This window comes from Anopheles funestus, chromosome 2RL (genome assembly GCF_943734845.2).
Source record: "Anopheles funestus chromosome 2RL, idAnoFuneDA-416_04, whole genome shotgun sequence".
Lineage (NCBI taxonomy): Eukaryota > Metazoa > Arthropoda > Insecta > Diptera > Culicidae > Anopheles > Anopheles funestus.
Window position 1 is genome coordinate 37,086,824 of NC_064598.1, and position 21,548 is coordinate 37,108,371.

General features: G+C 43.2%; 2 protein-coding genes across 4 annotated transcripts in view; both read right to left on the reverse strand.

Moving 5' to 3' along the window:
• Nucleotides 1-8,762, reverse strand: part of LOC125761051 (phospholipid-transporting ATPase ID) — a 31,930-nt gene extending 23,168 nt beyond the window's left edge. Inside the window, exon 1 of the mRNA XM_049421827.1 lies at nucleotides 7,542-8,762. The gene's annotated coding sequence lies outside the window, so the exon portion shown is untranslated. The remainder of the gene's footprint in view (nucleotides 1-7,541) is intronic.
• Nucleotides 8,763-11,625: 2,863 nt separating this feature from the next.
• On the reverse strand, nucleotides 11,626-15,040 carry LOC125761054 (mutS protein homolog 5-like). Of its 3 annotated transcripts, none has more exons than XM_049421833.1 (4): nucleotides 14,768-15,040; nucleotides 14,241-14,378; nucleotides 11,955-14,172; nucleotides 11,626-11,878 (listed from the first exon to the last, which is right to left on the reverse strand). In XM_049421833.1, the coding sequence occupies exons 3-4, from the start codon at nucleotides 14,168-14,170 to the stop codon at nucleotides 11,629-11,631; spliced, it is 2,466 nt and encodes an 821-aa protein (XP_049277790.1). In that variant the 5' UTR covers nucleotides 14,171-14,172; nucleotides 14,241-14,378; nucleotides 14,768-15,040; the 3' UTR covers nucleotides 11,626-11,628. The 3 variants fall into 3 exon arrangements, with proteins under 3 accessions (XP_049277790.1, XP_049277788.1, XP_049277789.1); XM_049421831.1 differs by having other exon boundaries at nucleotides 14,241-14,738; nucleotides 14,867-14,955; XM_049421832.1 differs by having other exon boundaries at nucleotides 14,241-14,738; nucleotides 14,830-14,880.
• Between the last annotated feature and the right edge of the window lie 6,508 nt (nucleotides 15,041-21,548).

Consider the following 21,548-nt stretch of genomic DNA (forward strand, 5'->3'; position numbering starts at 1 on the left):
AAATCTTCTTCTGATGACCACATCGCGTCATCAGTAATGCGTTACATCGCAAGTCTATAGGTTTTTTTTCCTTTGTTTTACGCTGTGCTACAAACGAAACCTAATTTTGATTCATTCCTCCTGTTTGGAGGTTTTATTTTTTGTTGGCCATTTTTCCATTCACCACCCTGAGAGTTTTTTTTTGGGTTCGTTTATGATTAGTGGCGTTGTATGCATAGTACACAAATGAGATACCGCCTTGAGCGGCTAGCCGTTACCGTGACCTCCAGGTTTTGTTTTTACTTCTTCTGAATATCACCTTACCAGCAATAACATTGTCACTAATCTTACTGCACTAATGGTGAGGCGGAAACCAGCGGTGAGGCTACCATGATGGACTGGAACTAATTTCCGTTTCACTGTGCGTTCCACTTCCGTTTCTTTCGCATTTGACCCCGGTCGGGAGGAAAGCATTGATGGAAGTGATGATCGTGTACAGTTTGGTACATTAGTTTTTTTTTGCTACTGGACATTTGGTCATGGACAATTTTTTGGCAAAGTCTTGCCCTATTGTCCGTGGCATAATTCATAAACTCTAGCAGCAAACTAGCACCACAACGGATACTGGTTTTAGGTCGCAAGCTCGTTATTGATGATGAGTCATTAAATTTTTACGACCACGTTTTTCACGTGACACCGGACCGGGCACGTAATCCAGACGGGGACTCATCACCACACGTCCAAAAGCGTACGATTTGGTGTCACTACGTCTATACGTGTAGCAGTTTGCGTTCACTTAGCGTGGGAACTGCATGAATGTTTTAACCCTGCAGATTAGGTGTAAATCATTAGCAAACGGTCAGCGTTGAAGGAACGCCCCGAATGGGTACGGTAGGTGAATCATCCTTGCGATGTTGTGTTGAATTGACAGACCACATACAGTTTATTCGAGTGCCAACGCGGCCGATGGGTTCGTGACGATTGTTTCTCACACATTGCATGCGGGGAATAAGTTTTTCGAAACCACACTCGAAACTTCATCACGAAATTGGTACCCGCCCAAAAAGAATGTTCCATTAGGTGCGATTAATTTTTCGTTATAGTTTCATTTTAATTTTTTTAATTGGTTAAACAACAACAACAACAAAAAATCACGAAAAAAACTTTAACAAGCTCATTACTGTTGGGACAGAAATCTTCCAAGAAAGAAACCCGGATGAAACACAATTTCTTCCGACATCAATCATGGCGATAAACTGTAGCAAGAGACATGTTTGTCTATCGATCCAGGGGGGGGGGGGGGGCGGGAAGTACACGTTGGCCAACAGGTTGGTTGCGTGCTGCGGTGGTACTACTAGCACTCAAAACTGCGAGAAGCCATACGGTGTGCAAGTGCACGGTTATTGACGACGGTCCGTTGATGGTACACGCTTTACCGCGAGCGTTACCCAGACCTTGACACTAGATTCGACCCACCATCAGCTTGACGTGTCATTTCACAGCCCCACAACAGTGCACTATTGGTGTGTGACGTTGGGTAAAAATGATGACCCCATCCCGACACAGACGTGTTACGATCGCACCGTGACTATTGGTACGCACACAGGAAATGTGAGAACGGCCTGAACGGGTGTGGAAAGGATAGTATTTGAAAAGTTAATCGATTTCTTTTTTCCAATTCTCGTTCTCCAGGGGGTCACTTTTCTATCACACCGAACCCCTTTCGGAGCTGGCAAGTATTCTGTGTGACCTACTTTTTTAGAACAACCATGAACTGGGTCCGGTAGACGGCGAGGCAGTGAACAACGGTTTACTACGTCGATGGTGGTTTGGTAAATCGATGTATAGAAATTATCAGAACCAATGTAGTGCGTCCAAACGGTTGGGGACGGACCGTGTCGATGGGAACTCGAAATGTGCTATCAGAATGTTTGATTAGCTATCCGGAAACCGTAGAGAAAGTGTTTCCAATTATTCACCGCAACAGCCACCATTTTGGTAAGCGTGTATTCTATTGGATGTTACTATCTTTCTACTTATTAAAACACAGCGTGTAACTATTTGGTAGAAAAAAAAACAACCGAGCATGGAAATATGTTATTATTAGCTTAGTAATTCGTTTTATCTTTCCTTTGCTATGCGGGTACTTTGCCGTAACGGTGATAAAAGTACTGCACCCGGTGTCATAAACCGGAGGATCGTATACGAACCTCAAACTGTCAAATGATAAGACGTATAGCGGGTGCACTTAAAACTAGGTTAAGTACTCGCAACATGTTACCGAAATACTATGCTAAATATACGGATGATAACAACAATGCACCTGTTCACCTGATATAGGTATCATCGTTTGTTTCTCACCTCGTACACTGATAAAAGAAACTCTGCGGGTTTGCTGTAGTAAATACGGGAGTTTTTTTTAAGTAGTACTGAAAGATTACCTCACAATTATGTCCATGATTGGTGGTCCATGTAGTATGTGGCATAATCAGCACATAAATTACGCCCGTGTTGCCCACATAAGTGAAGAAGTTGATTGTACTCTAGCGTACCGGTTGTTTACTATTTGCTAGTACGAAAAAAAAAAACTGCCGGCAGTTGGTTGTTGTGGCCAATGTTAATTATCAATGCGCATTGAAGATAATCCCGAATGGGGGTCGGTTTGCAGGTTTCTGTACTTAGAAGTTTGGAATCGATTCACGTCCACGTGCACACATTGGAATTCCGATTCCACGTGGTCGCACCATTAAATGCCGCTTAATCTCAACCCGATTTCGTAGGGGTGCGATCAGAGCTAATTGAAATTTATCAGCCAGTTTTGTGGTTACCTCCCCCTCTTTATTTCCAGGTGAGCACCTTCTTCGTCCAAGAGACGGCGGCCTGCACAGGACACGATTTGCGGTTAAGATTATGGCCGGCTAATGCGAACCAGCGAGCAAACGGCGCTCGTTCGAGGCTGGCACGGGGTAGGATGGGCATAAAATATTTAATGAAGTTGTGCTGTATATTAAGCAGGGTCCCATCGTACCGGATTGTCGATTGTTTTGTGAGTTCATGTTGCAAGGTCCGCAAGGTCAGCGTAAGATTAGCGCATGTAGCATAGTAGTAAATTTGGCGGACGTTCTATTGCACATAAGTGTTGTTCAATCACAAGCCAAAGAGCAAATTTGTATTTTTCGTTTCTTTGTTGAGAAAAACAACCCTAAGTAACTCAAGTTTCATGGACATTTGAGTTTTTGTAAATTGGTCAAGAAATAAATCTTAAAAAACCTGCACGTAACAACAGGAAGCTCGCACTGTACAGCACTGGGGGCTTTCCAGCATTTCTAATGGGCCGTATAATGCTACTACTGCCACTGTCAATCACTTCGGTACTTTCACCCGTACAGGTACAGGGGCAGTATGCTAAATGTAAGTATTCGCTAATTGTGGGAAAAAGAAATCTGGTTTAGCAGCAGTCGATCCTCAACCCCAGTCTTCCATCCGTCCGTTACGAGGACGTTACCGTGTGCGAGGGCATAAATAGCGAGAAAAATTTGCATCCGTTGAATAAAGAACAAAACCCCACGTGTACACAGCTACTACCATCGGTTTCCTGGGCATGGCTGGAAAGGACGATTTCCGTTCGGTGCGCTTTGCTGGAGGACACTAATAAGAACATTCGTGAAGAATGGTTGGTTGGATGAAATGGAGGGCGGGGGCCGTTTAGCTTTCTGATGACAATTGATTTTTCTATGAGCTTCTGTATGTGTGGGTTTCGTGGTTCTTGTACTTTTGACCGGTACACCTTCCGGTCCGTGGAGTGAAGCGCGAAACGTGTACTAAGAATTCATGGTCGGCCCCGGTACGAGAATCCGGAAGGTTGACCGCAGTGCAATGAAGCGAAAGAGAAATCGATTTGCTAACCCCATCCGGTCGCAAAGTCATACAAATTCTTCCGACAGGCTTCAGAGGTTGCGTACCGTGTATGGTCGCGCTTGTTCTATGGCTGAGCTTGTAACAGCTCTGGCGTGTAAAGAGTGAAAGGGGACCGTACCAGCACTGGTTTACAGCGCTTAGTTTGCCAATTTATGGGCGAACGTGCGTTACGCTCGATCGGGGTTAGCAATTGACCAGCGTTGGACAGGTGAATGGAGGTATGTTTTTTTCTTTCTTCCAGATAGCATTGCTGCGTTACGATACCTCCCAGCAACGCATCCGTATGGACCATTCGTTTGGATGTGGTTTTTCTACATTAATTTTCCACCATGATGGTTTATGTTTCTTCCTTCCTTCCTTCCCTTACATCTGACTCATGGCCGGCGATGATCGTACAACGATGACTTATATCCGTAGACTTCACGGCCATTATCTCCACGGCAAAACGAAAAACAATCCAACTTTAGTGCACATTACGTGTTTTGTTGTGCCTGAATCTCTATATGACATCATTACTGCAAACATTTAAGCGAAGCAAACAAATGCAATCGTATTTGACATGGTTCATAAATATGGCTGGGGAGCTTTAACTCCATTTTTTTTTTTACAGAGTTTACTTGCTCATTTAAGCTGAAAACTCGCCGGTTAGGGTGATTCACCTAAAGAATATCTTTTAAAATGGGGCTCAAAGCTCAAAATTTTAAGAATATTTGGTAATAAATTCCAACCGGATTCAATACAATACCGAAAAGTAACGAAATTATACCCAAATGTCTAAAATCAACGCCATGCTAAAACGCATAAGTTCAATGTTCAACCGTGTTCGCAGAGACCTTTACTTTACGGACACAATTTACAAGTACTTTTCATTAGATTATATTTTCCAGCGGTCATTCCAACAAATCCTGACTTATGCAGAGATGATGAACGCATGGAACCCATTAGAAATCGTCTGACTACTTACCAGTCTTTCTACCGGCTGAGAAAACTTGTTCATCCAAAACACCTGACGCGAGGATCGCAACTGTGATTATATAAAACATATATACACAGTAATTCCAGCACTCACATAAGCTTCTGTGAAATGGACTCTGTCCCAAACTGGCGAAACCCTCGTAGACCCTTTCGAGCGGAAGAGCCTCAAGATTGTTGGCCTCGTATGTATGAACATTGGAGGAACCGCTATAATGACAAGCTCTTTAAGTTGTACGATGAATTCACTACCCGTACAGCGGATTAGATTTGCCAGGCTCCGATGGACAAGTCATTTGAATGGCACGGGACGACTCAGCTCGTAAAGTCAGTTTAGGCTCATCCACAAAAGACAGAGTATACTCATAGTGTTCTACATCTAAGGCAGCATATTTCAGCAAAACGATAGAAACACATCAAAAGAGCTCATGGTAATCATTTTTTTGTGTGAAGGTGCTCACCACTAAACATAAAAGCTGAGTATTCAATACGCAGAACTATACAACGACTATTTTGCTTAAAATAGTGATATATTTGCCGCGTATCGCATGAACTACTGTATAGTACCGAAAGTAGATAACTTGTAACAATTGCAGTAGAATTACAACTCGATCATGATCTTGAATTACGAATCGATCTACTGTGCTCGATAGGCGCTAATGAAGTAAGCAATTTTGTTTATGCATATCGCCCCCGTCTGCTGATCAATCTACCTGATCACAAGCTCATACGACAGGTTAAACCATACCTGTAGCATCGTCGTACGTAGCGACAGAGAGATAGCTGGGAAAACAAATTATAGGTAACAGACTAATTGTTGCACACCGACGAGCGCTTACCTCACCGTCCCTAATGCTGCTAATTGTTGAAGGTACACCGTTCAAGGTTAGATGGTTGGCGGATGCCGTGTAGATAGCTACCGTCTACCACAAGCAACTTCTTTGATTCATGTTTTCATTTCGTTCAGCCAAACCTCGACAGCTCAACTTTAGCTCAAGGGTGCGGACGAATTCGAAAAAGATACGAAAAAAAAAATTATGCACACAAATCTCCACAACTGTCCTTCGGCTATAAGCGATCTTATTTTACGTACTTCCACCACGGATGGAAGCTGTTGGGAAGCTTTTGGTTCCTATTGCGTTCGTGCGGACAGTATTGTAACGGCCATAGTATTGGTGCTTTGATGCTGTGACCGACGCACTCGCGATCGAATTCGATCGCTGATCGTTACTATTCGACACGCGTAAGTTGATTCTTCCAAACGGTTAGTTTTAATTCCTTTTTGGATGGGGAGCTGGTCAGCCCAATGTTTACCGAAACATATTAGAAAGGCCACCCCATTTCGGTACGGGCGAGACACAAACCGTTGGTGGGGGAGCAGAGCTCTGTGGCTAATGTTGAATAATTACCACAAACCAACACGTGCTCTTTCGTGGTTTCACTCCGATTTCTATGGTTTCGCTTTTGGGTGCAACTGTGTGGGGAGAACAGTTGTGCTAGGCACTGCTTCTCGCGGTGACGGAGGTGACCGTCGTCAGTCAGTTCTGTCTGTGTCCCCATCGTCTTCATATTTCTTGTCTTCTTGCGATCGTGGCGTCGCAGCTTTTACATAACATTACCCGTCTGTGTACCGGTCGAGTCTCGATGGAACAGCATTGGAAAGCCATCGTGTCTCGACTGAGGCTTTGCTTTTTTTTTGGTAGGGGAATCGACTTAGGTTGGTGTTGCACATCGGTGTGCACGCACACGCACGCTCAAGCTTGTAGAAGAATCGGCCCCAGGGTAGACCACGATGAGGTCAGACCGGAGATCGGTATGTGCTGTGTATCCAGCAGACCGACGATGACTTAACCTTGCTCAGGACGGTTCCCGCGTATTGATCGCGCGCGTTGGTTCTCGTACCAAGGTTTTTTTGTTTCTGTTGTTGATTAAGTGAAGGCACATTCTCGCCGAGATTTGTACAGCACAGAAAAAAAACATAGGAAAGTCAACACTGGAATGCCCAACCAGCTATCTAATTCCATGCGGTGCAACAAGTTGTTGGAAACCCCCAATAGCAGTCAGAACGGCTAAAAAACCCCGGTGCCTATGTGTTCATTCTTTTGCACAGGGTCGTAATGTGCAATGCTGGAGATGTAAAACATTTACAAGATAAATCACTTGCTTTCTGCTTAATGCACAAGCGTGGCACACTTTCGAAACCGTTGTAAAGAAGCCGCCACAACAACGGGAGAATATTCAATTCAAAATCCGGTTTATCCGCAATGTTGCACGGTGCTGATGCCTGCAACTCTCCGGTGAATGGAAGTGGGCAGAACAAGTCACCTATAGACATTCTAAGAAACAGCACACGAAAGCCAAACGGATAGTGGGGAGGCTTGGTGGTGCATTTATAAACAAAATGCGAACTGATACGAGTTCCCGGTTATGCTAGAAATAAACTCGTGCGAGATATTTAGCAGCAGCACCCGTACAAGGAAAATTGACGCTTTGGCAATGGGCCAGAGGACGGTCGGAACTGCTGCTTACTGCTGCTAAAAGACCATAGCCAGATCCAGCTGGTGGCGTAGAACTTAACCTTAAATTCGGCGTGTTTACACCGCACCAACACGTTGGTGGATGAAAATAATTGCCCCAAATTTTTTTTTGGTGGCTGCTGCAAACCTACTAACCTTTTATTCCGGTTCTGGCCGGTTCATTCCCTTCCGATGGTCGCGTTAATGCATGCTGTCGCGTACAGAACTCCATGTGAAGGATTATTGGTTCGATTTTTATATATGTCGTCCCTTCCTCCAACCACCATCACTTCCACAGACACACACACTATCAATCAGTGACGAACCCCGGAGAGATATATGATTTTCCGTTTCAACACGACCGAACGATTCCAACCTTTCCGGTGGGAAAGCTGCGAAAAGGGGAAAGGAAAGCATTTCACCAACAAATCACCAACACTAATGGATGTTGCTGGTCGGCTATCGGCACTGCCCAGACCCATTGCACCGTTCCATCCTTCATATGCAGCACCGGTAATCCGGTACCAATAGCACACACACCCACCTTTGCGGTCGGAACAACACAAGAAGGCCACACAAAATAAAATCACTCACATTCCGATGACAGTGCAATAATTGCACAAAACTCACGATTTTTTTTGTGCTTTCTTCTTCTTGCGTTGTGTGTGTGTGTGTGGACGCGTACGCCACACGTTAGCGTTGGAATTTCCACTATTCCACCCGTTCACGACCTTTCACAGTAGGCCAAGGAACGGCCTGGACGGTTTAATTATTATTTTTATTTATTGCACTTTCGCCTGCACTTTGCCTTTACCCAACTAACCAGCAAACGTGTAAAGATTTTGTTTTATACTTTTCGAACCAATTTGCTCTGAAGAATGCACAACACTAAACTGGCTTAACCACCGGTAACGTGGGGCTCCCGCATGTGTTTGATTTGACGAAGCAGCAAATAAAACAAAACGCGACAAAAACGGTTCGCGCGCGCGTGTGGAAATGTTCCTTTTTTTTTCTTTGCCTCTTCAATCCAGCACCGAAGGACGAAGGTGTACACGTACCGCGACCACGAACGGAATGAATGAATGGCCAAAATGACGGCGAACCTTTGAGCGCGTTTCGTACGCTGGCGAAGGCAAAACAAAACGCAAATCACCTGGACGAACCCGCAAAACACGCCACACTGCGATGCGATCGAAAAGGGAAATGAGTAACCAAACCCTACGTGGAAGGGTGGCACACCGGGGTTTGTGCGCGCGCACTAACACATACAGATACACGCGCGCGCACGCACGCAAATATACAGTCAGTTCGCTTCGTTCGTTCAGCGACAGGCAAAAACCGCGAAGGAACGTGTGGCCACGTGCCCGGTCGGTGTATAGCAGCGAACTGGACCGGCCATACGCGACCACGAACCGATGTACTCCCGCGTACGGTAAACTCCCGGTACCAACACAGTGGCATTACGCCCGTTCCACTCTTCTATACAACGAGGGGTCCACCATCATCCACCACCATTGTATCGCATCACGCACTTCTCTCTTCGGTCGGAAATGCCAGGACGGGGCGAGAGAGAGAGAGAGAAATAACAACACAACCAAACACACATACATACACAAAACCGGCAACAAATAGAGGTTCGATCGTGAACGCACGCGGAAAACCCCGCGCGACGAGGATCACTTCACAATGGAGCGCGAGATATTTTGTGCGTATAGGAGAAGATGAAGATCAGCGATATATCTTATGCGCGAGAAGACATTTTGCGTTCGTTCTCTTATTCTCTCTCTCTCTCTCTCTCTCTTCATTCAGTGTGCATTCCCAGCACTATAACATACCCCAACGAGCTGGAGTAGTTTCTATGTGGGGCAGAAAGCAGAAAGCAAAAAAAAAATGCTGATGATCTTCACAGTCCATGCGCTTACCATGGGAGCACTAGCTGAGGGCTGTTACGTTCCCCCCCGTTTGGGGTTGTACGCAAGTGGCATGTAGTTCCGCAAACACCGATGACTAACAATGACACAGCTCGAGTGCGCTGGAACTTATGCTTGGTTCCGGAACAAGTGAGGTGTGGATCGTGCTTTGCACCAGTGTGTACTTTAAGGGAAAGGTTGACTATAAAGACTCACTTCACGTACATGTTTTCCAATTTTAGCGCCCAGATAGCGGGTCTAGCGGTCTCACCATATCTGTCCCTTCCTGCATCCCCTCGACTGACACACCACGATGTGATCTTCGCGGTAAAACGATGTCGAATTTTTTGGTGGCAAATGACGCATTACCATCATGCTGTGGTCTGTTTTATTAGCGTGTTTGAGGGAATGAAAAGTGAGCGATTTTGGAGCCGCTTGTGTCAACTGCCCAATTTAACAGGGTGCGTTAGTGGATGTTTTCCATTAGGCTGCACTTAGGGGGGGTTTTTTCGCATGTCGATTGTTGTACATGTAAAGGAGTTACAATGTATCATTAGATGAAATTTGGGTAGCAAAAAAAAAAGGTCCGTAAATAAGTTTTGTAGACGACTTTCAAAATGTTTTGTTGGTGCTCAGATGTGCGTAAGTATCAAACCACATAGAATAAAGGTGTATGTTAAATTATCTGTTCAATATACATATAGCCAGAAGAAATCTGAGCGTGTAAACGCAATGAGACACACAGCCGATCTTGGGACCCTTTAAACTCAAATGTTCGAACGGATTCGTCCAGAGGTAGAGAGCAATCGTGTCTCTTAACGTTAGTTTAATTGCACACCATTTGTGCGTCCATTTTTTTTCCTGGGACGCCAATCTTTGCCTTACGCTCATGTCGCACTCTAATGTACGTTATTAGTATTATTATATGGCACCATTAAATGGTGATTCGCATCTTCGTGCAAAGTTCCACGGTGCCGGTACAGGTGTCGAAAAGTGCTTCCATTATTACCGGACAGGGTAAACAGATGCGTAGACTGCAGACTGGTAACCGGGGGGGGATGCTGTTTACAGGCACCTTCGTTATTTTTTGCTGAAACGATCGCTTTTCTGGCCAAAAAAAAAGAGCAAGCGAGTTTCGGTGAATATTCGGGTCATACTGAGTTTTCTGTGTGATCGACTTCAACAGAGTACGTTGGACGCATGATTGATGGATAATGTCGGCCAGACCTTGGCTGGTTGGTTCCGTTTCTTCTGATGAAATACTGTAACACGTATGACGACAAAATTACCTTCCGGCGATGGTGGAAAAGTGTCGTAAATTATCACACGAGTTGATATATGGGTTGGTTGCTATAGTGGTTTGCTACAGTGATTTGTTTACGACTGGTCATTCAATATTCTCGCATTATTTATCGATAAATGGCTAGGTGTTGGAAGCGAACCGAAAAAGAATGTCTACGACCCATTATTTCGTGCTTAATGGTTTAGTATTATGCATCTGTTTGTAGCCTTACTGGTTGTACGTTCTAATCTGTTTTAACTATTTTTCTCTTTTTTGTTTTTGCTTATTGTTAGTTTAGTCGAGATTGTAAATCAGAACGGGTAATGTATTAACACCCACTACACTGCTTGACTGGCCCACACCAGTTTTGGTACTTAAATATTAACATCAGTAAGTTACTTGACGTATACGTTAATATTATTGTTTTTAATATTCTTCTGAAGCAATAATCCATTTGGCAACAATTGTTAATGTATGACAACATTCATATTTCAACACTTCCATACTAAACGGAACCGTCACACCAATGCCGGTATGTGACCTTGCCAGACGGAAAGTGGTAGTGAGCGCGGGTATCAATCAAAGGTACAGTTCCTGGCATATAGCTCACCTCTTTCCCGTACTATATTTTCAAGCACTTGCATAAATGCTACGGCCATGGCTACACTATACTGAAAATTATTATTTCCACCAACACACGCAACCATCCTTTCAAACCCGCTGCCAGAGTGTGCGAACGTGAAAAATCAATAAATCATTAATTATAAACAAACAGAATCAGTGCGCCATTTCGGTTGGGTATTGATTGTGTGACGGCATACTTCTTCGTTTCTGGCCGGAGCACATATGGCGGACAGCATGTTTTCGTGGAGTCGGTTTGGGAAGCGTTACTTTGCGATCAATTGCGTACAACCTTTTGCATCGCTTGCCAGTCGGCTAGCGAGGTAAAGGTCATATTCGAACCTTTCACGGAACGGTCCCAAAAATTCTATCTAACCATCTAACAATCCATCGCCGGTGCGATACGAGGTTCGGCATGGTGCTAAAAAATTCAAATGTTCCGTTTTTCGATAAGATTTCTATTAGGCTCCACCGTGGATAACGTCATCGATTCCGTGTCGTGCGCTGCTCGTGACGGTTGATGCGAAATTTCTAGACATCGTTCCGGTACCCTCGTGATCGGAGTGGCATCCATCAGCAGCCGAATGTTTTCCGTTGCCGGTGCTCTGCCACTCGCTTGATGATGTTTCATTACGGCAAAGGCAACGGCACGAAACGCCAACTGGTATGTGGTTTTAAGTCTGCAAGTACAGAAAAAGGGCAATCGGTAATGAACGAATAGGATTGGACATTTGATTGAACTGAGTAAGTCCTTACTGCTCGTTTGGATCGCTAGGATCGATCGAGGTCACGTCCAGCGTATCACTGCTTGTACCGTTTCGTGAATGGTTTCGAATATCGCGGTGTACCTTCACCGTCAGGTACCGGTGCTGGGTCGGTAAAAACTGTTCAATTCCGGTAAACTTCGTTGTAACGAAGGTGATGGGAGCATTAGGACCACGCTTGAGCAAATGTTCTATGGAGCCAATCAGTAGTGACTTCCCCTCGAGATAGTTAGTGCCCTTGCCAAACTCATCAATCAGAACCAACGATTTGGCGGTAGCATTCTGCAGCAAACTCGACATCTGATACAGTTCCGACATGAAGGAAGATCTACCGCTGAATATCGATTCGGGATGATCGAGCCGTGTGTAGATTGAATCGAGAATCGGTATTTTGGCGTACGTAGCCGGTACGAACGAACCCACATGAGCCAGATAGCAGATGATGGCCAACTCTTTAAGGTAAGTGGTTTTCCCCACGGACGTATCTGCGGCAATCACGTTCAGCAGGTGCCTGTTGGTTTCACCTACGTCGGTATCGTTCGATCGGTACGATCTACGGTGCTCCAGTACAACATGCCGTCCGGCTTGCACTTGTAGCGCTTTCTCGTCGCATATAATTGGACGCACATAGCGATGCATCTTTGCAACGGTCGCAAATGATAGCAGGGCGTCCAATTTGCCTGCCTGCTTAAATATACCCATCACTTCCGGGAACTTTGTGCCCACAAAGGTCGTCAGGCGCATCTGTATTGCCAGCTCGTGCTCAATCAATGTTGCAACCATTTGACCGAATTCGTCATTCAACTCCTTGCATAAGTTAATCTGAAAGTACGCTGTATTTTCCGCCTGGAATACTAAATCGAACGAGGAATTATTGTAGATTCCCGACCGTTGCAACTGTTCATCAATCTGGGTACTGATCACGAAACCGAATGATGGCAGATAGGTAACGCAAATGTTCGCCATGTCGAGTTGCATACTTTCCAGTCCAAGTCGGGACGATTCCATCACGATTTGTCGCAATCCGTCGTACTGTTCACGCAAACGATCAACGGCAGGATCTAGTCCGGCACGAATAGTCACCTTATTCTCCTCTTCTCCTTTCTCCAGATCCAAACATTTATCGATCGTGTAAAGCACGTGTTTGAGCGCGTTTCCCGGATTGCACGTGTATTGGCCGAGCTGCTGGACAACTGTACCCGTAATGTTTGTATCCTGCAGTGTCAAGGCGCAAAGTTTGCAGAGTGTGTACATATAGTAGAGGTTTTTCTTCAACATCTTCCAATCGGTGTTGCGAGCGGTACCTTGTAAGATCTTTCGGTACAGTAGTCCTACATTGGACAGATGTTTTAAACACTGATCAAACTGATTCGCATAGCGAACATTCTCAAGTAACCACTGTACGGTGTTGAGGCGGTGTTCTAGCTCCGTTCGGTCTCGTATCGGTTGCGTCATCAACCGGCTAAGCCATTCTTCCCCATTCTTCGAGGAGCACTTGTTGAACAAACTGAACACGGACAGTCCACGCGAATCCGTACCACACTTGAACCCGGACGGATGTCGACTAGTGTCAAATATCTGCAACGCTTCATACGTTAACCCATCGATGATGAGCTGCGTACTGGGCGTGATGAGATTGATCTTCGTCACCAGCTGCGCCGGTGATACGGAGTCGCCTGCGGTGTCCAAAAGCAGCAACAAATTGCCAACACTGTACACGAGCAGTTCTTGCTCAAACGGTAACATACTCTCGAGAAATGTTCGGCACTCGGTTTCGTCCGAATCCGGCGGCATGCCGGGAAGTTTCAGTGCTAGCAAACGACTTTTGGCAGCTGTTTGTGTTTGTGTGCAATACTCAACGATCTTCACATTTGCGGATTGACTAGCCGTTGTTCTGTTTGCGGCTATCGACTCCGATGCTTCCGGCTGGTTCGGAAGGGCAATAGGAGCGCCCAATACCTCACGGCAATCTTCCAAGAAGCAGTTGGGACCAGTGATAACGTATAGCAACGGGTGATATCGGCGGACAAGCTCACGAAGTAGCGCATATTGGGGCCTTGGTTCGATTGCTTGCTGGATTGCATACAGCTCTAGTTGATCGATATCGTAGTAAGCCGCAGCAAGTGCTCCAGCATTCCAGCATACGGAGATGATCTTCCCTGCCTGATTGGTCGCCGGGAAAGCACTCGATGAATCTTCCGACTGCATAGCTACAAGTAAAAGCAGTAAAAGTTCACCATGGTACAAAACAACACAATCCGGCTAGACTTATACGTACCGTTTTCACCGAGCGAATGACCACTGGCCAAGTTTATGGGCGCAGAATGACCGGGTTTTACATATGTACGAAGCGTTATTCACTATGATACCAAGGTTCTGCCGTTTACAAATTTCGTAAAAAACACGTCGTTGGTTGCTAGATCAAATTCTCGCAAAAGGAAAAGATTTGACATTTAACGAGTCGCCGTTATGTGTAGATCGCACTCTATTTATAACCTTGCGATGAAGTACAATCAGCGTTACGATGCATCAAAAGATCAAATTCTGATTATGCGAGGAAATATTTATACATGTTTTTCATTGTTGCAAAAATTACTGTTTTCCTATACTACTTTACGGTAAAACTGTTGCAACTTTTCACAAGAATAAGGGTGTTTACATCTATGGGAAGAAAAGCTGTGCATGTTGGATCTTAGCATCGATCGATGTTAATTTCACTACCTAGAATTACGCATTACGCATAGCACTTTTTGCTTGCGATGGCGCATTGTTTTTGCTGTAAACAAAAAGTAAGGACAAGATTACCGTTCGTGGCTAATGTTTTGCACAATCTACAAAGAAATATACTACGATATCAGAATAAAGACAAGTATGTTTTGGGAGCAGTTTTTGTGATGCACAAACCACGCGAAGCAGGTGACGAATAGATGGTTTGTTTACAAACGTCTGCATGATCGGATCGGATTGGTGTGAGAGAGAGAGAGCATTTGCAAAGCGTGAGCGAGACAGGTCGATACGTGGTAGACCAAATTAAAATCTGAAGGCTCGTTTAAACAGCACCAAATGTACTTAACGCGAAGAGACTTCGATAGAGAAGTATTAAAAATAATTTCTTCAATAAGCTAGAACCACCTGGTACACTCCATTTGCTGTGTGTGTGTGTGTGTGGTTGATAATCGGACATGTGCAAGCAACCGACGGGCATGTGCAGGCCACCGAAACAATAAACATAAGGCACACTTTCGATTGCTGCGCAAATAGTCACGTTTCATTTGATGTTTCCACCACGCCGGTCTGTTCTTGTGCTGCGTTCCAGACACAACGCTTAAGGCATTGGAAGCGAATTATCTTCCAACATTACATTCCACAGACCTAGCTCGATTGCACGATCGTTTAAAATGCGTCTCGGTTTCATGCTGGACGATTCATACCGTATCGACCAACATGGCGAGTGGATGCAACGTTTGGATAGTGTTGCTGCTGGGTGCTGTTACTATTAGTACCGTTTGCTGTGACATCGGTACACCGTGTAAGGTGCTTTGCCCAGATGACACAGAAATGAGTAAGTAGTGGAAGTGGAGTATTTTTTATTTTCACGTTTGAATCAACCACCCCTCATGTCGTCTGTATCGAATGATTTGTAGTTACTTGCGAGAGAAAAACGGAGACGTTCAAATGCTGCGGTCCATGCAGAGAAGCGACGTGTGACGATCGGACTACGCATCAAGAATGTAAAGGAGGATGTAAAGCGGGTTGCTTCTGCCGAAATGGATACGTTCGATCGCATGACGGTGGTCCATGTGTACCGGTCGATAGTTGTAAAAATGAATAAATGATAGAAATGGAATAATCTCCTTATATTTTATCTACTCTATATTTCATGAGACATTAAACGACCTGTTGAGAAACTAAATGGTCAAATAATGGTGTTTAATTGGATGAAAATAATGGACTTGTTTTCTAATAACAAGAGCAATTTACAATTTGCTAATGGTGGACACAATTACGATCTTTTTAAGTGAGCCCGATCGAGTCAGTTCTAAACAATTATCTTAACTATTCAGATTTTGTCGTATAAACTAGTGCAAGCATGCATGCTATTGATTGTTTTAGTAGTCACCATGTGGATGTGGACAATCAACGTACTACTTTTCGTCTGTCTGCTAAATGGAACTGCGTTTGCAGAACAGAGAAATTCTACTGATACTTCAGCGTTTCAAAGTCGCAACGAAACAAAGCCGTATACGTTTAAAATTTTAAAATACATCTGTGTCGGAACACCGTACAAGAGGAGCCGATTGAACTACTGTAAAACCGTACTGCGCCGCAACAAACCGACGCTGCTAAATGTGTCCGTCACTGTGCCAGAGGTGCTCAACTACATCTGGGTGGTGGTAAAGGTGCACTACAAATTCTCTACCTACCAGCCATTTTTGATTGATATGGAGGAGGAAGCCTGCGGGTATATGAAGAACCGTCCCGTCATTCCGCAGACGGATTACATATTTGATACGTTCGTGAAATCCGTCCCGGCACTATCGGCACCATGTCCACACGGGGTACGTGCAAACAAGCGGAAGTAAAAGGTACACGTAATACAATTGTACAATAATTCACACACTTTTCACTACACAGAATCGAACGTACAACATCGTTTGGTGGCTCGAAGAACGTCTTACGCCACGTTCCATTCCAGCAGGCGAGTATCGGTTGGATTTTAAATTTGTCGCCAAGGATAATGTGACTATCTTTGCATCTGAAACGTATGTTATGGTACGACGCAGTGGTATTATCGGTTCGATGATAGAGTGGTGAAAACCGTTTTAATGCTGGCAATAGTCAGAGATATCTATCGCTTGCTCAAGATCACGTCTTGTACATGTACCTTCGAACAATATTTTGCAACCCAAGAGCTCTACTTTTAACTTCACAGATTTTAAAACTAATAAATAGAGATGTGAAATTTATTTATTTACTTATTTAATTTCGACGATCACATGTTTTGTAGATGTTTTTTTAATAGATTACCACAAAGTTTTTTTTCCACAGTTTTCATTGGTATTTTCCATAGTTTTCAATTGGTACTGAGTATCAATGTTTCGAAAGCTCCGTTGTCATCAATCACATTATTTAAACAGTATATAAGTGCTTTCTCGCACTTTTTATCAGCTTCCAACAGATAGTTTTCCGTGGGAGGTTTCCGCTGTTCTGTATCATTTTGTTGATAGCAGCAGTATGTTGTTTAGATGCTTATTATTAAGTGATTAAAAAATGATACCAACTTCCCACCACCCCCTCCCATTTCTGGTTTATATTTCGGAGTTAATCCGGAGTCGACTCCGGAATGTCTTCTTTTTATTGGCCTTCATATGCTTTTGAATGAAATTCAAACGAAAGATCTATTCCAATAATTTCAAAATGCAGCATCTATCGATCCACGAAAAAAAAAACATATGTAGAAGCAAATTGTTAACATTCATTTATTCTTGGTGTAGGGCTATTCACACAAACGTCTGTTTATGGTTGTTAAGAATACATCTTGCTTATTTATTAGCAAATTCAGCCTGACACTGTACTGTAATTATCATTTTACTCTATCATATCTCGATCTTAATCTTCTGCAGTTGGTAATATGAGCTACGCTTAACGTGAACAAATTTGAAGATCCTTGAAACAGCTGTAATTGATTTCATTGATATACCAACGTGAGATTAGTATCACTTTGAAATGATCGTTCGTAGGAAATTTTTAAGGCTGTACTGTATAAATCTAGACCGGGGTTGTGGTGCTAATCAAAAAACAACTAAAAGTGTTGGTTGTTATCCAATCCTTATTATAGTAGTGATGCAAGTGATAAGCTTTAATAGCGTTGTAATTGCCCAGTTACATGGTTTCAACTTAAATGCCAAGTTGCCTCGTTACCTGAAGCTATTAGCAATTGCTGCTGGAAAGCAGGCAGACATGGTACAGCAAATCGGAGTATCATTTTCGTTTATAATTGTACTGTGCATAGGACAGTGTCTGCGTACCGACCAACTGATCAGTTTAGCGGATACGAAAAATGCGACTCGGCCTTTTAGTTTGCATATAAAGCGACTAGTGTGTATTGATGCGCCGTACACCGAATCAACTCTTCAAGAATGTCGGGCAATTTTGCGACGAAATCAAACGTCCTTATTGAGGGTGATGGTTGTCGTGCCGAAGGTGTATAACTACGCAATGCTACAGTTTCGGTTACATTACAAGTACAGTACATATCAACCATTTCTAATAGATGGAACTGTAGAAGCGTGTTCCTACTTGCGGAAACCGAATCACGATCCAACTGTCAACTATGTGCACAAAGTGATGATCGAAATGCTGCCGAGTCTGCTGCATCCTTGTCCGCACGGTGTAATTACTGAAGTGATAATTAATCTATCCTGGAATGATTTCAGTGTATACTGTTTGCTTGCAGAATACGACGTACAACATAACAACCGTGTTTAAAGAGGAATACGCGCCAAAGTCTGTCCCTGCCGGGGAGTATAGGATGGATATCAGATTTTCCAGCAAGGCGAACGTAACTTTACTTTCGCTGCAAGCATTTGCTGCCGTCAGACGTAAGGGTATCTTGGGTTCAATGTTAGAGTGGTGATGCACTAAATAAACATGTATTTTGGTTTTTGATAAAGAAAAATTTATGCTTTAAAGTCAACCGGGAAGGGCAATTATATTATGTAATTTGATAGCTAGTGTCTGCTCAGGGAAACAAGCAAACAGGAATAACAATTGCACATTACAGATGCAGTCGTTATACATATATGGAGCTAGTAACACGTAGTGTATAAATAAATACTTTGTTGAGTAGTACTTTTCGGATACAGAATATTGCGTAAGTAGTGAGTATGGCTAAAAGCTATAATCCGATCCAATGATAAGGGATCAAATGATCCGGGATCACCTTTGTGCGGCAAAGTTGATGTTTTGTATGAGGAAGTTGATCCGAAATGATCCCGAATTATGGAGATGTGATCCATAATGTTCCGGGAACATCTTTGTATATATACCCCCTACCCACCTCCTCCCCGCCCACACAGCCTCAAAATTTGATACGGATCTAGTGATCCGATCTGACCCAGTAAGAAAATATGAAAGATTTTATCTTTAAGCATCGCTTAAATCGAAGTTCCTTAGCGGTATAATTTCAGTAATTATACAGCGCAGCTTAACAGAATTTGGATTCTATTATACGGCGATGTTTAGAGCCAAGTGTCATGCTAAAAGAGCGCTGCTTAAGCGCCGTTTAAGCCGAAAGTAGAATTGGAGAAAAAAAAGATTATTTCTCTTTTTCCCTCTCCTCTCTCTAATCTCTCTTCTCTCTTTTTCTTTGATGAATATGCTCTCTTCATATCAATTATGACTAAGTGCGACTTATCTCTTTATTTCAGTATTATATTTTGAGAGACTAACAGATTTACACACTATTGGAGGCTATCGAGAATTGAACTCTGTCTATCTAATCCAAATGTTAAACTCTAGATGGTCTAACGGTATGAGCTATTAAACTATGATGAAAGACCCTTGCTAAAGGACCAATAAGTGAAATGGACGGCTTGTTCAATCTGTTGATTGCTATTAGCTAGAGCTCCAAGTATAACACAAGCTTAAAGGCGCTAACGGGATGCTCTGCAGTAGCGCACTAGCAACTGGATGCTGTTAGGTAGAACTCAAAGTATAACACAGGCTTTCAGATGCTAGAGTTAGAATCGGAAGAGAAGTTTTAGAGTGGGTAAGCTTGTATTCTGCTCGGAGGAGGTATTTTAGAGACAATAAGCCGCTGTTTCGCCACTAAAGCTGATTTTTTCTTACTGGGGATCTGGTTATGATATAGATTTCAATGATCCAATCCCAGCATTCCGGATCATTTCGGGAACGCTGAAATGGTCTTTCCGGTGCATGTCAGTGTAGTTTAAATTTTGTCAAAAATTGAAACGGCAAAAATAAGATTGTCGAAAATACGTTAGGAATTTCATACAATAGTAACAAGAATTAGTTTACAGGAAGTAATTAGGATTAATTGGATGAAATATTTCACAGACGAACTGAAAGGGAATTAGTTAATTGGACTATTCATCTAGAGCTGTAAATGAACTTTAGGATAAGCAAAATGAACATTGTATGAATGCACTTGACAGACGAATACACAGTTGCAATCAGAACGGCGCGAAGTCCACCACGGCAATTCCTTCGGAAAGAACTACTTAATTTTTCACGTCCCAGTTTTCAGTGAGATTTTCTCACAAAGATATTGAAGTACAAATAACAAAAACAATCAATCGGAAAGGTAAAATGGATCCACACTAATGGATCCATTACTAAGTAATGAAGCAAATTAGTAATTTTGTACGGTCTTTTCCCGATTACTGTGTTTCCTTTATTATTTGTCTGTTATTTGATTCATGTTTGTTAGCAATTTATTACAGTTCTTTGCATTTGTTGATTGCAACGAATGCGTGAATACCTTGATCTATTACCACCGTTCACAAACGTAACTGTTTAATTGCATTAATGATGATCTAAATCAGACATGGCAAACATACGGCCCGCGGACCGGATCCGGCCCTCGAGGTCTTTGAATCTGGCCCGCGAAGGAAGAACGAGAACATCGATTATACCTGGTTTGGGTGAGACTTAGCTTGAAAAATTGTGATATAATTTGTATATGTTGCGTGTATACTCGTTTACACTTAAGTAACACGCTCTTGAATCCCTCTTGAAGTCCAAACAACTGTTGAATTTTATTTCCTAGCTCCAACTCCAACTTCTCCCTCCCCTTCCGATTTACCTTGCCCTGCAAGATAATTTTTGTTTGCAAACCGGTCCGCGAGTCAAAACTAGTTTGACATCACTGATCTAAATACTAAAATATCTAAAATTTTAAATTGTTAGGATAGAAGTGTTTAAAGAATTAACTTTGAAAAATATATTTTCTCATCCAATTATACACGAGCCTGTTGTAGAGTAGTTCATTTGTACAGTTTTGTCACATTGTGCGGATATGTCACGGAATGTTACGGAAACAATGGAAACCGTAGTTAAAGAATGTCGTGCGATCTTAAGGCGTAATCAAGGATCGTTGGTATGTGTGAAGATCAAATGTTACATTATTATGGATTTAAGCCTTTGCCACAGTTCGATAGTAACGAGTGCTGGGATCAATGTTAGAATATTGATGGTACAAAAAACAAAAATGAATTAATAAATTTACGGTACTAGGGGAGCAACGAACGGCGATAGAACGTGGAGTTGCCACCACAGTAGCAGCAAGCGATAGCACGAGTTCCGGAACCGGAAGCCAATCATCAAACCCGGATAAAGGAACCATTGAAACGTCACCATGGCAGTCGTAACAACATGTGACGACTTATCACTTGATGACGTTAGCTCCGAGATACAGAAACCCTCTCCCGAATGTCTCTTCTCCTGCGACCGTCGACGGTATCGTTACGTGAATTTGTAATCGTCATACTTTGTCGTGTGTACCGTTTTATATTTTAGAAATGCACTGTGTTAACGATAAAAACACAGAAACTAAAAGATAGAG

Coding starts and splice junctions, on each gene's coding strand:
- LOC125761054 (XM_049421833.1), bottom strand. CDS start 14,170: ATGCAGTCGGAAGATTCATCGAGTGCTTTCCCGGCGACCAATCAGGCA. Junction 11,879..11,954: donor CCTAGCGATCCAAACGAGCA/GTAAGGACTTAC, acceptor CTGTACTTGCAG/ACTTAAAACCACATACCAGT.